The following is a 20,626-nucleotide window of genomic DNA, read 5'->3' on the forward strand; positions in this document are numbered from 1 at the left end:
CCCCCCTGTCACTCACAGAGCAGGGCCGATAGGGGAGTTGGGGCACCGCCCCCTGTCACACACAGAGCAGGGCGGATCAGGGGGTTGGGGTGCCGCACCCTGTCACACTCAGAGCAGGGCCAATGGGGAGATTATGGCTCTACCCCGTCACACACAGAGCAGGGTGGATCGGGGGGTTGGGGCACCGCCCTCTATCACCCATAGAGCAGGGCTGATCAGGGGGTTGGGGTGCCGCCACTGTCACACTCAGGGCAGGGCCGATGGGGAGGTTATGGCTCTACCCCTGTCACACACAGAGCAGGGCAGATCAGGGGGTTGGGGCACCGCCCTCTATCACCCACAGAGCAGGGCTGATCAGGGGGTTGGGCAGCCGCCACTGTCACACTCAGGGCAGGGCCGATGGGGAAGTTATGGCTCTACCCCGTCACACACAGAGCAGGGCCCGTGGGGGGGTGGGTTGTGGTGCTGCACCCTGTCACACACAGAGCAGGGCTGATCAGGGGGTTGGGGCGCCGCACCCTGTCACACACAGAGCCGCAGGGCGATCAGGGGGTTGGGGAGCTCCCCCCTATCAGGCACAGAGCAGGGCTGATCAGGGGGTTGGGGCGCCTTCCCCTGTCACACACAGAGCAGGGTGGATAGGGAGGTTGTGGCCCTGCCCCCTGTCACACACAGAGCTGCAGGACGATCAGGGGGTTTGGGCGCTGCCCCCTGTCATGCTGATCCCGGTGCCGGGAGGCCTCGAGGCTCCGCTGATCCCAGTGCTGGGAGGCGTATTACCCTTTTACTATATAGGATAGAGGCCTGGTGCACGGGTGGAGGCCAGCTGGTTTGCCCTGAAGGGTGTTCTGGATCAGGGTGGGAGTCCCCACTGGGGTGCCTGGACAGCCCATATGAGGGGATGATGGCTGTTGGCAGCTGGTCACACACCCTTCAGGGTGGGGGTCCCCACTGGGGTGCCTGGCCAGTCTGGGTAAGGGGCTGAGGGCCGTTTTCAGGCTGGCGGGTGACTGAAGCTCCCAACCGCTCCTTTTTTTCTTTGTTTTTGTTATTCTGGGACAGCTTTAGCTCTGAGGCTTGGCTCCAGCTCTTAGGCCTGGGCTGCTGAAAGCAGGTATCTGGTTTGTTTGGGTTCTATAATTGAAACAATGTTGCGGTCCTGCTGGCTGAAGCCTGGCTAGCTGAAAGCAGGTTTCTGGGGTTTTGTTTAGCTTCTATATTTGTAACAATATTTCAAACTGCAAGCTCAGAGGCCGGCAAGGCAGGCGGGGAACGTTGGGGTCCTCCGTCACTGAAGCAAGCAAGCCTCCTGTTAGCTTCAAGCTGCTTGGCTGCTGGCCGCCATCTTGACTGGCAGTTAATTTGCATATTTCCCTGATTAGCCAATGGGAAGGGTAGCGGAGGTATGGCTAATTACCATGTTTCTCTTTTATTAGATAGGAAATTTTATATATAGATATATTTCCTATGTGTTATATTACATCCCACAACTTACTTTATAACTGGAAGTTAGTTTGTACCTCTTTTAATCCCTTTCATCTATTTTGCCCACCCTTCAACCTTTCCCCTCTCTGGTAACCACTAAGTTTATTTCTTATATCTATCTGTTTTTTGTTTTGTTTGTTTATTAGTTTTGTTTTTTAGATTTCACATGAATCTACAAATGAAATTATGTGGTATTTTACTTACCAAAATACCCTCCAGCTCCATCCATGTTGTCTCAAATTACATGATTTTAATTTTTTTTTTTTTTTTTTTTCTTGTGGCTGAGTAAGTACCACACTGTTCAGTGTGAGTTCCTTCAGTTTTTTTCTTCCTTTTCAAGATTGTTTTGGCTCTTTGGGATCCTTGAGATTTTATATGAATTTGGAGTGGGTTCTCTATTTCTGCAAAACATGTCACTAGGATTTTGATAAGGATTATATTGAATTTGTAGATCAGTTGAGTATTATTGTCATCTCAACAATCCATGAATATGATTTTGTATCCCACAAGTTTACTGAATTTTCTAACTCTTAACTATTTTTTGTGAAATCTTTAGGGTTTTCTATATATATAAGATACTGTCATATAAACAGAGATCATTTTATGTCTTCCTTTCCAAATGCATTCTTTTATTTTTTTTCCTGATTACTCTGGCTAGGACTTTCAATAATGTGTTGAATAGAAGTAAAGCTTTCAGTCTTTCCTTAGGTATGATGTTAGCTGTGGAATTTTAATAGACCTGCAAGATTTCACACATGATCTAGCGCTGTCTCCCTCTTTAACTTCATTTCATACCATTTTCATCCTCACTTACCATACTCCTAATCATAATTGCATTCTTTTTGTTCCCATACAAATCCAGTTTTCCCACCTCTAAACCTTTCTTTGCCTATGTTTCTTCTGCTTTAATCTTTGACAAGCTTTATTTTTCAGGGTTCAGATTGTCACTTTTCAGAGAAACTTATAATAATAATGATAGATATTTTCCATTACGTTTTTCTAGTTTCACATTCATTTCCTTAAATTTATCTTTATAACTCAAAACTCTGTTATTTATTAAATGTATCTTTGCTGTTTAGGACAAAGGTAGCAAAGTATTTGTAAAGGATTGGGTAGTAAATATTTAGGCTTTGAGGTGTCTTTAAGTTTTTTGTCACAGCTCCCTAACTGCCTTTCTGGAATAAAGCCGCCATAGGCAATATATTTTGTTGGACTGCTTGCTTTAAAGATAGAAACTCCATGAAAGCAAGGATATTGTTTATATTCTTCACTTTTTTCTAGTACCTAGTACATAGGAGATAATGATTAAGTATTTGTTCAAAAATACATTAATTAAAAATCAGAAGGAAAGTGGGGGTGGGTAGGAAGAGATCAACCGAAAAACTTATATGCATATATGCATAACCTATGGACACGGACAATAGGGTGGTGAAGGCCTGGGTGGGGGTAGGGGCTGGCTACAAGGGGTCAGTTGGGAGTGGGGGGGCTATGTAATACTTTCAACAGAAAGTTGCCCATCTGGTGTGGCTCAGTGGTTGAGCGTCGATCCATGAACCAAGAGGTCACCTGCTTCCCTGTCAGGGCACATGCCTGAAATCCTCAGTGGGGTGTGTGTAGAAGGCAGCCAATTGATGTTTCTCTCTTATCAATGTTTCTATCCCTCTCCCTTCTTTTCTCTCTTAAAAAAAAAAAATCAACAAAAACTTTTAAAATAGTTTCAAAATAATGCTAATATAATTACTACTAAAAAGACTTTTGGATTAAATTTGACTCTTTTTGTAGCTCTGTTGTACTTAAAATATAGTTCTCTGTACAAATTATAAAAAATTCTAACATCACTCAAAATAATTCTGTCTTTTTAATGTGGTTATATCATCTACTTGACATACATTTCGGTTTCGCTTATCAATTGCTTTGTTTTAATGGGTTTTTAAAAAATATTTGTCATTAACATCATTTCAAAGTAAAACATAATAAAGAATATTTAGAGAAGTGATGTTATTTCTCTGCTCTGTTTTCTTTCTCCTTCTTTATGTAGTAATTTCATTACTTTTTGGTTTATCTTTCCTAATTTTCCTGTTATAATTCTAAGCAAGAACAAATGTATTCATATTTCTTTCCTTTCTTTACAAAAAAGATAGCATGTTTTATTTATGTAAGTATGTTTTTATTCCTTGCTTTTTTTCTCTTAACAATAGATCTCTATATCTTAGAGATTACTCTATATAAACAGTGCTTTTTTAATCTTGAAAAAAAATTATTTATTTATTTATTGTTCACAGTATTACAGATGTTCCCGATTTTCCCCCCCTTTACCCCTCCACCCAGCCCTTGTCCCACCCAGCCCTTCCCACACTGTTGTCTGTGTCCATGGGCATATATGTTCTTTGGTTCATCTCTTCCTGTCCTTCCCACCACACTGCCCTGTGAGATCTGTCAGTTTGTTCCATGCATCCATGCCTCTGGACCTATTTTGTTCCTTGGTTTATTTTGTTCATTAGATTCCACATATAAGTGAGATTGTGTGATGTTTGTCTTTCTCTGGCTTATTTCGCTTAGCATAATAATCTCCAGATTCATCCATGCTTTTCACAAAGTTTAAGAGATCCTTCTTTCTTTTTCAGCCACATAGTATTTCATTGTGTAAATGTACCACTGCTTTTTTATCCACTCATGTACTGGTGGGCTCTTGGGCTGTCACTGCTATGAACACAGTGGTGCATATATTCTTTCTGATTGGTGTTTTGGGATTCTTAGGATATATTCCCAGAAGTGGGATCACTACAAACAGCAGTTCCATATTTAATTTTTTGAGGAAACTCTATACCTTTTTCCACAATATCTGCAGCAGTCTGCATTTCCACCAGCAGTGTATTAGGGTTCCCTTTTCTCCACATCCTCACCAGCAGTTGTTTTTTATTGATGGTAGTCATTCTGGCCGGTGTGAGGTGATACCTTATTGTAGTTTTTATTTGCATCTCTCTGATGATTAGTGATGTGGAACGTTTTTTCATATGTCTGTTGGCCATCTATGTGTCCTCTTTGGAAAAGTGTCTATTCAGGTCTTTTGCCCATTTTTTTACATTGAATTTTTTGTCGTCTTGGTCCTGAGTTGTATGAGTTCTTCATATATTTTGAAAGATAACCCTTTATCAGATGTATCATTGGCAAATATGTTCTCCCATACAGTTCCATTTTCATTTTGTTGATGGTTTCTTTTGCTATGCAGAAGCCTTTTAGTTTGATGTAGTAGTCCCATTTGTTTATTTTTTCCTTTGTTTCTCTTGCCCTAGGAGATGTATCAGCAAAAATACTGCTATGCGAGGTATCTGAGATTTTACTGCCTGTTTTCTAGTAGGATTTTTATGGTTTCACTAAATTACATTTGTCATTTATCCATTTTTAATTTATTCTTGTTTATCATGTAAGTTGGTGGACTAGTTTCACTTTGTTGCATGTATCTGTTCAATACCTTCAGCTTCATTTATTGAAGAGGCTGTCTTTATTCTGTTGTATGCTCTTGCCTCCTTTGTCAAATATTAATTGACCATATGGTGTGGGTCAATTTGTGGAGTCTCTGTTCTGTTCCATTGATCGATATGCCTGTTCTCATGCCAGTATCAAGCTGTTTTGATTACGGTGGCTTTGTAGTATAGTTAGATATTTGGTATTGTGATCCCTCAACTTTGTTCTTCTTTCTCAAGATTGCTGTGGCTATTTTGGGTCTTTTTTGGTTCCACATAAATTTTTGGAATATTCTAGATCTGTGAAATATGCTGTTGTTATTTTAATAGGGATTGCTCTGAATCTGTAGATTGCCTTGGGTAGTATGGACATTTTAATGATGTTAATTCTACCAATCCATGAACACAGTATATTCTTCCACTTGTTTATATCTTCCTCTGTCTCTTTTTCAATGTACTCGGACTCCATTTTAAATGAGGTTTTTGTTTATTAATTTTCACAGGCATATGAGTTTTATAGAACGTTAGGAGGAGCAGCACTGAAACAGGGCTTGATTGGCTGCAGTTGAATATCTGCTTTAGATCTTTCAAAGTTTCAAAATAACTTTTAAAAATTATAGCAAAAAAAGAAATATTTGATGCTATTGTAACACTTTATATTCACGTTCTGTATTCAGTTTCATAGGTAATAAATGCTTGTTTTTTTTTCTTTTATTAAGCTTCAAGTGGAAATAAAGAAATCATTTCACATATTAGTCAACATGGAGGAAAATGGCCTTACTGGTTTAAAAAAATGGGTGAGTTATTCTGAATGTTAAAAATTGTATCAATGTTATGTTGACTTGATTTATCATTTTTTTTTAATTTTTCCAGAAAATATTCAAAAATTGGGGAATTATACATTGAAATTACAAGTTGTATTGAATGAAAGTAATGCAGACACTTATGCTGGAAGACCACTACCATGTAAAGCAATTAAATTTTCTGTTAAAGGTAAGCAAAATATTAATTCATATTTATATGCTAAAGGTGGTATTTTAAATTAAGGAGGAATAAATAGATAATTTAGTAAAAGATGTTCAACCAATTACTCTCTCCGTGAGTGGGCCTAAGCTGTCAGTTGGACATCTCCCGAGGGTTCCCGGACTGCAAGAGAGTGCAGGCCAGGCTGAGAGACCGCCCCCCCCCCCCCCAAGTGCATGAATTTTGTGCACAGGGCCTCTAGTTTCTAATAATTTCCCAGGGATGTCTGAAACTATTAGACTAGAGACCATACTTTGAGAAAAGCTGGTTTAGAGGAGGTTTTATGTATTCTGGATTTTAATCCTGTGTTGCAAATACTTTCTCATATAGGATTTCTCTTTTAGCTTTGTTTATTGTATATAATAAGATTATTAATTATGTGTGTAATAATGTTTGCCTTAGTTTTTTCTACAATATGGTTATAAGCATATTCTTTACTATATTCTAACTAGAGGCCCAGTGTGTGACATTTGTGCACTGGGGAGGGGGACCCTCAGCCCAGCCTGTGCCTTCTCACAGTCCGGACCCCTTGGTGGATGCTTCTGCCACCGCCGCTGCACTCACCAGCCATGCCCCCTGTGGAGCGCACTCACCACCATGGGGCAGCTCCTGCATTATGTGTCTGCCCCCTGGTGGTCAGTGCACATCATAGCGACTGGTTGTTCCACTGTGTGGTCGATTTGCATATTAGGGTTTTATTATGTAGGATAATCTCTACTTTTAGAATTTTACTTTTATGTATGGTATGAGAGAGGGATCTAACTTTATTATTTTCTGAAGTAGATTTTGCACAGATTTTAAATACCATCTTTATTGTAGTTTAATTTCCCATGTATAAATGCATCTGTTTCTGGCCTACAATGAATTTTCTGACCAATGAATTTGCTTTATATTTTTACTTTTTCTTTTTTTTTAAGAGGGTAAGCCAGAAAAATTTTCATTTGGTCTTCTGGATCCTCCTTTTCGTGTTGGAGTTCCATTCAATATCCCTCTGGAGTTCCAGGATGAATTTGGTCATGCTAGTCAACTAATAAATGATATTCAGCCAGTTCTTGAAGCAAGGTAATTTGAAGTATCAACTTATATTTGACACTTTATATTTGTTAAGCATTTATACTCCTTTCTTTTTTGGCTTAAATATTTTGTATTTGCTTACCTTCAGTATTATCATTAAAATGTTTAGTGGCTTTTATGATATTTGAGGGTTGTATTTAGCCTCAAGCTATCCCCTGTGACTTCAGGGTCATGTATAAATTAACACTACGGTGTCGGGTGAATTTCCCGCCAAAATATAAGATGGCGGTTCGCATACGCAGGTAGGTATCTTTGTGAACAGCAAACAAACAAATATTTGGTAATACGCAGTTACAATCGGCCCGAGTTTACACGTTTCCCGCACTCCACCGCAAATCTATATGAACGGAGTTAAGACGGCTCCCGCGGAGTACGCGCAATTCACGCGAGCCGACTTAACTCGTTTCCCGCAATCCAAGTGTTGACTTGCTAAAAATTTTTTTAAAAATATATTTTACTGATTTTTTACAGAGAGGAAGGGAGAGGGATAGAGAGTTAGAAACATCCATGAGAGAGAAACATGGATCAGCTGCCTCCTGCACACCCCCTACTGGGGATGTGCCCGCAACCAAGGTACATGACCTTGACCGGAATCGAACCTGGGACTCTTCAATCCACAGGCCAACACTCTAGCCCAGGGGTGGGCAAACTTTTTGACTCGAGGGCCACAATGGGTTCTTAAACTGGACCAGAGGGCCAAAACAAAAGCATGGATGGAGTGTGTGTGAACTAATATAAATTCAAAGTAAACATCATTACATAAAAGGGTACGGTCTTTTTTGTTTTAGTTTTATTCATTTCAAACGGGCTGTAGTTTGCCCACGGCTGCTCTAGCCACTGAGCCAAACTGGTCAGGGCTAAAAAAAATTTTTATTGAATTTACTGTTAAATTCTTTAGGTAAGACTGATAGTTCTGTCTTTTTTACTCCATTTCTTTTGGCAAGTATGATATGATGTCTTCTGGTTATTAATTGTTAGTTATAACATGTCTATTTTGTTATTTGCTTAGCCTTAGAAGTTATGGACATTTAAACTGAGAAATACTGCCTACTAGGTTTTTAACCTGCTAATGCAGTTTATTTTTGTTTTAAAATCTATAGCAATAAAGTATATGTTTTCCATGTAAATTTGAGTTCTTCCTTAAAATTTGATCTTACTGAATCATCTTTTAGAGTGATGGACTGGATTATATTAATAAATAGCTCTTAAAAACTTAACAATGTGCCCGACTGGCATGGCTCAATGGTTGAGCATCGACCTATGAACCAAAGGGTCATGGTTAAATTCTCAGTCAGGGCACATGCCTGGGTTGTAGGCTCCAACCCTAGTGTGGGGCATGCAGGAGGCAGCCGATAAATGATTCTCTCTCATCTGTCCCTCTCCCTTCCTCTCTGAAATAAATAAAAATATATTTTTTAAAAAAACCTTAACAATATGTTCAGTGATGTAATTGAGGAGGTTCATTATTTTCCATCACTTCTTTCTGTGGTGCCTAGGAAGAAATTCTTGATTACTTTAAAGAGCATGAATGCTGAGATTTTATTTTTGTTTTTACATTCGCTGCAAAATTTGTCTTTTTGGGGCAACTTGTTATATATGCTTTCTTTTATTATCTATATGTATTTTTTCCCCTTATGGTATAAATATTTACTCTTTCAGTCATTTGAACATGTACTGTATTCCAGACATTTGCTAACTGAAGTTATAGAAGTAAATAGGGCATTGTATTTGTCTTCTAGAAGCTCACAGATTAGTGAAGTGTAGATTGTTTAGTGTCTAGATTTATACCATGGTTAGGTTCCTGAAAAGCAATACGTATATATAAAAAATATTTTAACTGAATTTTACAGATTTATGTTCCCTTAATTTGTAAAAAGTGATTCTTTTCTTTTGACATATCACATTCATTTGAATATTAAACAGTAAAGGAAGAATTATATACAGTTGACCCTTGACCAATGCAGGGATTAGGGTCATCGACCCTGCACAATTAAAAATTCACATTTAACTTTTGACTACCCAAAAACTTAACTAATAAGTCACCTGTTAAGAGAAAGCCTCATCAATAATGTTAATTATCACATATTTTGTATGTCATATGTATTATATACTCTATTCCAATAAAGTAAGCTAGAGAAAATAAAATGTTACTAAGAAAATCATAAGGATAAAATTACATTTATAGTTTTTATTCTTAATATTGCATAAAGCCCAGGTGTTGAGGCTTAAGTGTAATAAACATGTTTGTTTAAAAATAAAACACTAAAGCCCTGGCCAGGTAGCTCACTCAGTTGGTGAGAGTGGCATCCTGATAGGCCAAGGTTAGGGATTTGATCCCTGGTCAAGGAAATATTCCTGAATTGTGAGTCTGTGAAGTTGCTTATCTTGTTTAGCATTTAATCTTTAATGGGCCTTCTGTTTGTATAAGAATCCCTTGTCCCCCTCCTGTTGCTGAAGCACATCCTTCCTGTTTCTTAAGAAAGGGTACATGTGAGATAAAAGTATTGCTCTGAAAATATCTTTTTTTCTACCCTGATACTTGATTGAATTGAATAATGGAAACTGTTTCTGTCAAAATTATGAAAGAATTCCTCCATTTCTGCCTTTGAACTTTCACTGTTGCTAATAAATTTAAACTTGGTTAGGTTTCCTTTTTATGTTTCCTGTGTATTCTCTCTGGGCACTTATAGGATCTACTTTTTATTCTTAAGAAGGCAAAATTCTATAGTGATACATGTCTGTTTAGGTCTCCTCATTATCTGAAGTACTTCATTCACTACTTTTCATCATCACTATTTTCTCTTAATGGGATTCTTATTTATTTGATATTGAGCCTTCCAGACTGGTTCTCTGATTTTCCTAATTTTTCTATTTTTTTAAATTTCTGACAGATTTTTCTCAACTTTATAACTTTTTCCATTGAATTTTTTCTTTCTGCTATACTTTTTTTAAAATATATATTTTATTGATTTTTTACAGAGAGGAAGGGAGAGGGATAGAGAGTTAGAAACATCGATGAGAGAGAAACATCAATCAGCTGCCTCCTACACACTCCCTACTGGGGATGTGCCCCCAGCCAAGGTACATGCCCTTGACCGGAATCGAACCTGGGACCCTTGAGTCCGCAGGCGGATGCTCTATCCACTGAGCCAAACCGGTTAGGGCTCTGCTATACTTTTAATTTCTGAGAGTTCTTCCTGGTTTTCTGAATGTTCTTTTGTAGATCTTCTTTTTGTTTTATGAATATAAAACTTTTTTTCACTGACAAATTACAGTTTTTAAGAATACTTTACATAGATAATCTCTGTTGTTTCCAACTTTGTTGCTCATGTTGATTTTTTATCTCATTACTCAGATATCTGGTAATTATTGGTTATCCTATCTAATAATAGAGAAACATGGTAATTAGCCGTACCTCCGCTACCCTTCCCATTGGCTAATCAGGGTGATATGCAAATTAACTGCCAGCCAAGATGGCGGCCGGCAGCCAGGCAGCTTGGGCGAACAGGAGGCTTGCTTGCTTCAGTGATGGAGGAAGCCAGCGTTCCCCACCTACCTTGCCGGCCTCTGAACTTGCAGTTTAAGAAACATTGTTACAAATATAGAAGCTAAAAAAACCCAGAAACCTGCTTTCAGCCAGCCGGGCTTCAGCCAGCAGGACCGCAACATTGTTTCAATTATAGAACAAACGCAGATACCTGCTCTCAGCCAGCCGGGATCTCAGAGCTGGAGTGAGCAGGACCGCAATAGTGTTACAATTATAGAACTCAAACAAACCAGATACCTGCTTTCAGCAGCCGAGGCCTCAGAGCTGGAGCCAAGCCTCAGAGCTAAAGCTGGCCCAGAATAACAAAAACAAAGAAAAAAAGGAGCGGTTGGGAGCTTCAGTCACCCGCCAGCCTGAAAACGGCCCTCAGCCCCTCACCCAGACTGGCCAGGCACCCCAGTGGGGACCCCCACCCTGAAGGGGATATGACCAGCTGGGAACAGCCATCATCCCCTCATCCAGGCCGGCCAGGCACCCAAGTGGGACCCCCACCCTGATCCAGGACACCCTTCAGGGCAAACCAGCCAGCTCCCACCCGTGCACCAGGCCTCTATCCTATATAGTAAAAGGGTAATATGCCTCCCAGCACCGGAATCAGCGGAGCAGCGAGGCCTCCCGGCACCGAGATCAGCGGAGCTGCGAGGCCTCCTGGCACCGGGATCAGCGTGACAGGGGGCAGCAACCAAACCCCCTGATCGCCCTGCAGCTGTGTGTATGACAAGGGGCGGGGCCACAACCTCCCTATCTGCCCTGCTCTGTTTGTGACAGGGGAAGGCGCCCCAACCCCCTGATCAGCCCTGCTCTGTGCCTGATAGGGGGGAGCTCCCCAACCCCCTGATTTCCCTGCGGCTCTGTGTGTGACAGGGTGCAGCACCCCAACTCCCTGATCGGCCCTGCTCTGTGTGTGACAGGGTGCGGCGCCCCAACCCTCCCCCCCCCCATGGGCCCTGCTCTGTGACGGGGTAGAGCCATAACCTCCCCATCGGCCCTGCCCTGAGTGTGACAGTGGCAGTGCCCCAATCCCCTCATCGGCCCTGCTCTGTGTGTGACAGGGGGCGGTGCCCCAACTCCCCTATCGACCCTACTCTGTTGAGTGACAGGGGGGAGCTCCTCAACCCCCTGATCGGCCCTGCTCTGTGCCTGACAGGGGGGAGCCTCCCAACCCCCTGATGGGCCCTGCTCTGTGCGTGACAGGGGGGAGCTCCTCAACCCCCTGATCGGCCCTGCTCTGTGCATGACAGGGTACGGAGCCCCAACCATCCTGATGGGCCCTGCTCTGTGCGTGACAGGGGGCAGCGCCCCAACCCCCTGATCGGCCCTGTTCTGTGCGTGATGGGGTGGTGCCGCAACCTCCCTATCGATCCTGCCTTGAGTGTGACAGGGGGCGGTGCCCCAACCCCCCAATCGGCCCTACCCTGTGCGTGACTAGGGGTGGCATCGCAACCTCCCGATCCGCCCTGCTCTGTGCATGACGGGGTGGCGCCCCAACTCCCCAATCGACCCTGCTCTTAGCCCGACCAGGGGCTGCACCTAGGGATTGGGCCTGCCCTCTGCCACCCAGGAGCGGGCCTAAGCAAGCAGGTCATTATCTCCCGAGTGGTCCCAGACTGCGAGAGGGTACAGGCCAGGCTGAGGGGACCCCCTCTTCCCCACCCCCCCAGTGCACAAATTTTTGTGCACCAGGCCTCTAGTCTTCTTATAATTGAGTGGAGAACTAAAGTGCAGATGGAGTGTGGGAGATACTGATGACTATGAACTCCACTATAGAATTATCTGCCTGTAACACTTTCTTGGAGAGAAATCCTGTTGTCAGTATTTTTATGTCTTTTCTTTTTTCTTGTGCCTGGCTGTTTTCTCAAAGAAAAGTCTTTAGTGTCTTGCTTTGAGAGGAATAGTTTAGCACTCCAGGTTCATAACCTGTCCAGTTACAAGGCTGGGATAAGAATGGGGATGGGAAGGTCTCAGCATCTAATGCATTTATTCAGGATTACCTTTCTATTCTTTTTATTATTTTACTCTGTCCTTCAATTTATGTGCTTTCCCCTGGTTCAGAGACTCTGCTTTAGCCTTTTTCTAAAAATAATCTTTTAGTCCTCTGACAGAGGCAGAGAGGGGAGGTCTGGGGATGTTGATTTCTCTATCTATCTATCTATCTATCTATCTATCTATCTATCTATCTAGTCTATCATTATTTTGCATTTCTCTTTTTAAGCCACTTTTAGAGGTAACTAGTACCACCAGTTCCTGAATGATACCTGGGAATTCTGTGGTATAGATTGGTTTCTGACTTTTTCCATTGCTGTTTTAGGGTTCAAGTTTATTTTAGACTACTAGGTCACTTGCTACTGTGTTCTAGTAAGTTTTGTCCTTATCTCTTCTTCCTTTTCTCCCTTTTTAAATCTTTGTCTTTAACAATAAATTAAAGAAATCTCTTTGTTGGCATATTCCTAAGGTTTTATGAGATAGTACACTATATGTGTGCCTTTATTAATGTGTCATCTTCCCAAAGAAGTTTATCTCATATGCTACTGTGTGTCTTTTTTCAAGCAAAGTATGTTAATTTTTGCAATTTATTCAGAAATACTTGTAAATATTTAAATTCCATTAAAAAAAAATCGGCTTTTTCTTCATCATGTTGTACTTTTTCTTTATTTTTTCACCTTACCCCTTGACAGTAAAATGTTTACACTCTAAGGATCTACACATGTCCAAAGGTGATTTAGAAATCAAATTGCCAATGGTAGTAGATTAGGGATCTCAGTATATATTTTAACAATATTACATCTTTATAAGACTATACTTGATTTTTTTTTTTTACTTTATTTAAATTTGCCTGTTATAGGTGCCAAAAATTCTCTGAAATTCTATTGGGTAAAAAGTTTTTTGGGTTTTTTTTTTTATATGTTTTTATTGATTTTTTTTTATAGAGAGAGAGGAAGGGAGAGGCATAGACAGATGGAAACAACCATGAGAGAGAAACATCAATGTCTGCCTCCTGCATGCCTGCTACTGGGGATTGAGCCCACAACCCAGGCATGTGCCCTGACTGGGAATTGAACTGGGACCTCTTGGTTCATTAGTTGATGCTCAACCACTGAAACACAACTGTCTGGGCAAGGGTGAAAGATTTGAAAGAATCTATGCAAAAGCTGAAGAAATGCTTAACCCTGGCCTGTTTGTATTATTTTTTCTTCTTAGACGTATATCCATAATCTAGCATTTGCTTATTTTCCTACCTTGTATCTTTACTAATTCATTATATGAAATTTTACAGTATGTCTACCATTTGCAGTGTTTGGCTTATTGGTATCATTTATGAGTACTTGTTAGATCATTTTTCTATGGAAAGAAAAATTCATAGGAATTTGCTTTTTTGTTCAGTTATTCCTTTTTTAAAAATACTATTTTATTTAAAAAATGAATTAAACTTGTGAATGGCATATGAGAAAACAGAACACATTTGCAGCTTATTTGTAGGTAATAGGGGGAAGTTACATAATAATTTGTTTTTTCCAGTGGTTTATCTTTACAATATGAAGAAATAACCAAGGGACCGAATTGTATAATTCGAGGTGTTACAGCTAAGGGCCCTGTAAATTCTTGTCAAGGCAAGGTAAGCATTGATATAAATGTTGCAGTTGTAAAAATGAAATTGTAAATTTAAAATTGAATAACTTATTTTTGTAACAACATGATAGTAATGTTGGCTTCTTAGGAATTAATCAGGATCATGTCACTTACTTACCTTGTATATCTCTAAGAAAAATCTGCATGTTTGCTACTGTTATTTTTGTTAAACATTGATTAATTCAATATTTTTCAACTGTCTTCATCATCTTTATTTCAGTCTTTCACATTCAAGGTCATTTTTCAATACAGTTATTCAGTACTGTATTGTTTCTCTTTTTTAAAATTTTCAATTACAATTTACTTTCAATATTACTTTGTATTGGTTTTAGGTATACTGCATAGTGGTTAGGCAATCATATTCTTTACAAAGTGATTCCCCCAGTATTTCCATTATTCCTTTTTCTCTCGCTTTTTCCATCCATTTTTGAATTCTTAGAACAGAAACAAATATATGAGAAACTTTAGCTCACTTCTGTAAACAAAATGGGTTTGGTATTTGGATAAAGAAAAGTGTGTTTATAGAAGAGTTAGAAGATAGAATACAGAGTTCACATACTCTTCATCTAGCTTTCTCTATTAATATCTTACATAACCATTCTATATTTATCCACACTAAGAAATTAACATTGATACAGTACTGTTGACAACACTATGGACTATTATTTACATTTTTCCAGTTTTTTCACTAGTATTTTTTTCTATTCCAGGATCTAATCCAGAAAACTCTGTTGAATTTGTAGATTTTTGTTTTTTCCACTTGACTATTGTCCTACATTTTTGTATATGTCAAACCTGAATTTGGTCATTACTCAGAGGTTATACCTTATAAATCGGAAGATTATAGTCTGTAAAGAAGCAGTATGACAATTCTATTACCTGTATCTTCTATATATACATAAATATATAATTACATATAATTTTAATATAAAATTGCTAAGTAGACTTTTATAATGGTATGAAAATAAAAAGCAAAAATAAATCAGAATTGAGGTGATAAAATACTTAAGTATTTATGTAAGACTTGGATTTGTTTAAATTTTTTTCAACAGAATTTTAATCTGAAGGTTATTCTTCCGGGTTTTAAAGAAGACTCACAGATTTTGAAAATTAGATTACTACCAGGTAATATTATTTTAAGAAATATCCCTAAGTTTACCTTTTAAATAATATTCTTATGATAATGTGTAATAATATCTTTTGGTGTGATAATTATATAAGTCTTGAAAAGACATATGAATGTCAAACATAGCACTGACAGAAATGAACAGTAAAAAACATGAAAACCTTGAGGAAGACTTTAGAGACATCCTAAAAATAACTTTGGGAGGAAAATTTGAATATTGAAAATGTATTTGGAAACCATTTTTAGGGCTATACTTACTACGCTTATATTACAACTGGATCAGTCTTTTACCTCTTCTAATACAACTGTGACTACTTCGTATTTTAAGAAAAATGTTTCTCATGTACTTAAGTTGTCAATTTGAAAATGAAGTTACATTACAGTTTCACAGGGTAGAAGTTGCTGGCTAATTTGAGGAAAAGTCTATTTTAGAAATTCACAGAGTATATTTTAGACGCAACCCTTCTGGGTTTGAATTTAAACTGACACCTATGATGAGCTAGGTAAATTTGTATGTGTCAGTTTCTTCATGTGTAAAATGAGAATATTTATTTTCAGAGTTGTGAGGATTAAATGAGTTAATATGGGCAACTCTTACTCTGCAGTTCCTTGGTAACTGAATGGAAGACACAGTTTCAATATGCATGCATTCTCTGTGTGAACTGCATGTGTTTGTAAAATGACTAGAACAGTGCTTGAGATGTGAGCTTTAGCTCCAATATTAACAATACCATGATTATATCTTTATATATGACCTTTTGTACTAGTTTTGAGTTAAAAGAAACATTGGCTATTTTATTACCTTTATAAATTCCAGTAGTTTGAGGTTTCCCTCAATCATGAATTGATAAAAATTGGCGCCTTAGTAAGAGTATAGAGAAACCAAGATGGCGGCATAAGCAAACACCAGAAATTGCTGCCTCGCACAACCACTTCAAAAATACAACTAAAAGACAACAGGGACATCATCCAGAACCACAGGAAGGCTGGCTGAGTGGAAATTATACAACTAGAAGGAAAGAGAAAAGCACACTGAGGCTCAGAGGAGGTGCGGAAGTAAAGCGCAGAGGTACGGAGGCGCACGTGGAAAGGGCTGGCAACGGAGGACGTGGTGTCTTTTTCAGTCGTGAGGGAGTCACAAGCTCCCGACTGCTCTCAACTCCAGTTCCAGGCGAGTCTCTGGGGACCCAGACTCATACAGGGAGAAACTGGACTGTCTGGCATCAGTCGGAACTCCAGGGCGGCTTTCTCTCAGAGGTGCTTGCAGCGATTACCGGAACACTGAGACGCGGGGCCTCTTAGGGTAGGACTGAGGATCAGCCATAGCTGTTTGCTCCGCCCTGTTGATTCCCTGAGACCCCGCCCCACCCAAGCCTCTGTGCACAGAGGCTTTTGCATATGAAAGGCCTGGCCCTTTGCAATCTGAAAATTACCTAACAAACTGCAGCTGGGTCAGAGAGACCCAGGTCTTCCAAAAGAAGGCCCAAGGCCCCGCAGCAACTTGCATTGCCTCACAGCTGGGCCTCATCTGGGCACCTCCAAACTCCAAAAAAGGAAGGGGAATCTGCAGATCTCTCCATAGCTCCTGCTGGGTAGCCTCAGGGAGAGGCTAAATTAGCACCTCCTTAGAGGTCCAAGAGCCAGTGTACCCAGTGGTCAGAGTGGGACCATCCAGATTACAACTCCTCAGATCCATAAGGGACACACTCAGGGGGCAGACTCAGTGAGCACCAAAGCCCCACTGTAGCAAGTCTTACCCCAGAAGGGTGTCTCTAGCACAGAAGTTCTCCCACTGTAGACACAGCTGATTCTCACAGCCAGTTGGCCTGGAGGTCAGTTCCTCCCAGTGATACCTACAACAACCAAGGCCTAACTACAACAAGACTGTACACACAGCCCACAAAGGGGTGCACCAAGAGTGTCCACCTCAGGTAATTGGGGAGGCTGAGCCACTGGGCCCTATAGGACACCTAGCACAGAAAGCCACTCTATCAACACAGGGAAGCATAAAAAATGCTGAGACAAAGAAACAGGTCACAAATGACAGAAATGGAGGAAGGCAAACTACTGGATATAGAGCTCAAAACCACACTTAGAACGTTTTTCAAGAATTTTCTAGAAACCGTCGATAAATTTAGTGAGATGCTCAAGAAATCCAGTGAGACCCTCGAGGATATGAACAAGGACCAACTAGAAATTAAGCATACACTGACTGAAATAAAGAATATTATACAGAGTTCCAACAGCAGACTGGAGGATCGAAAGCATCAAGTCAAAAATTTGAAATACGAAGAAGCAAAAATCACCCAACCAGAAAAACAAAAAGAAAAAGAATCCATAATATGAAGATAGTGTAAGGAGCCTCTGGGACAACTTCAAGTGTACCAACATCTGAATTAAGGGGGTGCCAGAAGAGAGAGCAAGATATTGAAAACCTATTTGAAGAAATAATGACAGAAAACTTCCCCTACCTCGTGAAAGAAATAGACTTACAAGTCCAGGAAGCACAGAGAACCCCAAACAAAAGGAATCCAAAGAGGACCACACCAAGACACATCATAATTAAAATGCCAAGAGCAAAAGACAAAGAGAGAATCTTAAAAGCAGCAAGAGAAAAACAGTTAGTTACCTACAAGGGAGTACCCTTACGACTGTCAGCTGATTTCTCAACAGAAACTTTACAGGCCAGAAGGGAGTGGCAAGAAATATTCAAAGTGATGAATAGCAAGAACCTACAACCAAGATTACTTTATCCTACAAAGCTATCATTCAGAATTGAAGGTCAGATAAAGAGCTTCACAGATACGAAAAAGCTAAAGGAGTTCATCACCACTAAACCAGTATTATACGAAATGCTGAAAGGTATCCTTTAAGAAGAGGAAGAAGAAGAAAAAGGTAAAGATACAAATTATGAACAACAAATACACATCTGTCAACAAGTGAATCTAAAAATCAAGTGAATAAAAAATCTGATGAACAGAATAAACTGGTGAATATAATAGAATCAGGGTCATAGAAAGGGAGTGGACTGACTATTCTTGGGGGGGAAAGGGGTGTGGGGAGTGCGGGAAGAGACTGGACAAAAATTGTACATCTATAAATGAGGACACTGGCGGGGATTAAGGGCAGAGGGTGGGGTGGGAACCGGGTGGAGGGGAGCTATGGGGGGGAAAAGAGGAACAACTGTAATCTGAACAATAAAGATTTAATTTAGAAAAATAAAAAATAAAGTATAATAAAGTTTTACACGTTACTAAACACTTACAATTCTTTTATTTTAGAGGTTAGCTAAAAGTAGGAATTGGAGTATTGAAATTCTTAGTAACCAGTTGGTTCTGACATTTTTTTGGAATTCGAGAGTGAAAGTTGTAAAGTAGGAAGTAGCACAGTATAGTGATAGTGGTCATCAGGTTTCATAGTATAAACCAGAACTTAAACCTGAATCTGCTACTCTCTAGCCATTTGTCCTGAACAAGATACTTAATCTCTCCGGATCTCAGTACCTTGTCTATAAAACGGAGATAATAATATTACCTTCTTTATTAAGATCATTGTGAGGATTATATGAGAACTAGAGGCCTGATGCACAAAATTTGTGCATGAGTAGGCCTTCCCTCGGCTGCTGGCACTGGCTTTCTCTGGCACCTGGGACCCGGCCTTCCCTCTGGCCGCCGGCAGGCACCGAGGACCCAGGCTCTTCTCGCAGCCCTGGTTTCGTCCAGGAGGACGTTCAGTCTAATTAACATATTATGCTTTTATTGTTATAGACTAGTTGCCTGGTGCACGAAATTCATGCACGGAGGGGTTCCCTCAGCCCAGCCTGCACCCTCTCCAATCGGGGACCCTTGGGGGATGTCCAACTGCCGGTTTAGGCCCGGTCCCACAGGCAATCTGCGACTGCTGGCTCCTCCCTGCCTGATCACCCATAACTGCCCCTGCCTGCCTGCCTGCCTGATTGCCCCTAACCCCTCAGCCTCCCTGACTGCCTGATTGCCACTAACCTCTGCCTGCCTGACTTCCTGCCTGATTGCCCCTAAGTGCCCTCTACTGCTGGCCTGATCTCACCCCCAACTGCTCTCCCCTGCTGGCCAATTTGATTCTGATTGGTCAGTTTCTATGCCAGTCAGTGTCAAAAGCTCCGCCTCCTAGGCAGCCATTGGCTCCTCACAGTTGACCCAGATTTGGTTCTGATTGGTCAGTTTCTATGCCAGTCAGTGTCTCTGTACCTATCAACGGGGCCTGCTCAGCAGCCCAGGTGGAGGCCTGGAGAGAAATGGAGGCTCGGCTGCTGGCCCGGCTGGGAGAGAAAGAGAGAGGCAAATGCTGATCAACAGCTGCCACACAGGCTATGGATCAGACCCTGCTTCTCTCTTCAGGCCTCTCTTCGGGTCTGATTCACAGCCTCTGGAGTCAGTGCTGGGTCGCCATGGCAACCCAGCGCTGACTGCAGGACTGACTTCCGGTTGGTTGAGCCTCCGGTCGTGACGGACCCAGGGTTTTTATATATTAGGATAGTACTTAATTAAAACTTAACATGGTGCCTGGCATAGAGTAAAAAAATATTAACTAATATAAAGTAAAATAAGTGTTTCTAGTACTGTTCTTTATAAACTTGTGTTATCAGCATTTAGCATAAATTGAATTTTAAAAATACCAGTGTTTAGAACACATCAAGTCATCTTGCTACAGAAGTGTAAGGCCTCTTATTGATCTTAGAGCTGTGTTGTAATTTGCTTATGACAGCAAAGTAGTAAGCAGTCTGACAAATTATCTGATTATATCACTACATGAACTTATCGTTTGAACATTATCCTTTAAACAAGCATGTAGTTACATGTGCCTGAGAAATCAGTCATTGTATAAAGTTTAAGTTAGTAAAAGTATAATAAACTTTGCTTTTCTTCTTGACTACTTTTTTTTCCAGGTTCTTTTTAAAAAATGTACGTGTATAGGTGATTTCTAGCATGAGTTATCACTGTGTCAGTTTGTTGCATAAAACTAAGTCTAGACATCAGGCTTTTTAAAAATATTTATTTATTTTTTAATTAAATCTTTATTGTTCAGATTATTACAGTTGTTCCTCTTTTTCCCCCCCATAGCTCCTCTCCACCCGGTTCCCACCCCACCCTCTGCCCTTAACCCCCGCCAGTGTCCTCATTCATAGGTGTACAATTTTTGTCCAGTCTCTTCGCGCACCCCCCACACCCCTTTCCCCCCTGAGAATAGTCAGTCCACTCCCTTTCTATGACCCTGATTCTATTATATTCACCAGTTTATTCT

At 40.4% G+C, this 20,626-nt stretch overlaps 1 protein-coding gene across 2 annotated transcripts in view; it reads left to right on the forward strand.

Moving 5' to 3' along the window:
• The window catches only part of SMCHD1 (structural maintenance of chromosomes flexible hinge domain containing 1), a 152,621-nt gene that overhangs the window by 57,949 nt on the left and 74,046 nt on the right, over nt 1-20,626 (forward strand). For both annotated transcript variants that reach the window (XM_070420560.1, XM_070420559.1), the window contains exons 18-22: nt 5,669-5,746; nt 5,823-5,942; nt 6,890-7,034; nt 14,110-14,206; nt 15,273-15,345. In XM_070420560.1, coding sequence (XP_070276661.1) covers nt 5,669-5,746; nt 5,823-5,942; nt 6,890-7,034; nt 14,110-14,206; nt 15,273-15,345 — 513 coding nt within the window. The remainder of the gene's footprint in view (nt 1-5,668; nt 5,747-5,822; nt 5,943-6,889; nt 7,035-14,109; nt 14,207-15,272; nt 15,346-20,626) is intronic.

Source organism: Myotis yumanensis, unplaced genomic scaffold, assembly GCF_028538775.1.
Source record: "Myotis yumanensis isolate MYYU_CA2020_CCGP unplaced genomic scaffold, mMyoYum1.0.hap1 SCAF_7, whole genome shotgun sequence".
NCBI lineage: Eukaryota > Metazoa > Chordata > Mammalia > Chiroptera > Vespertilionidae > Myotis > Myotis yumanensis.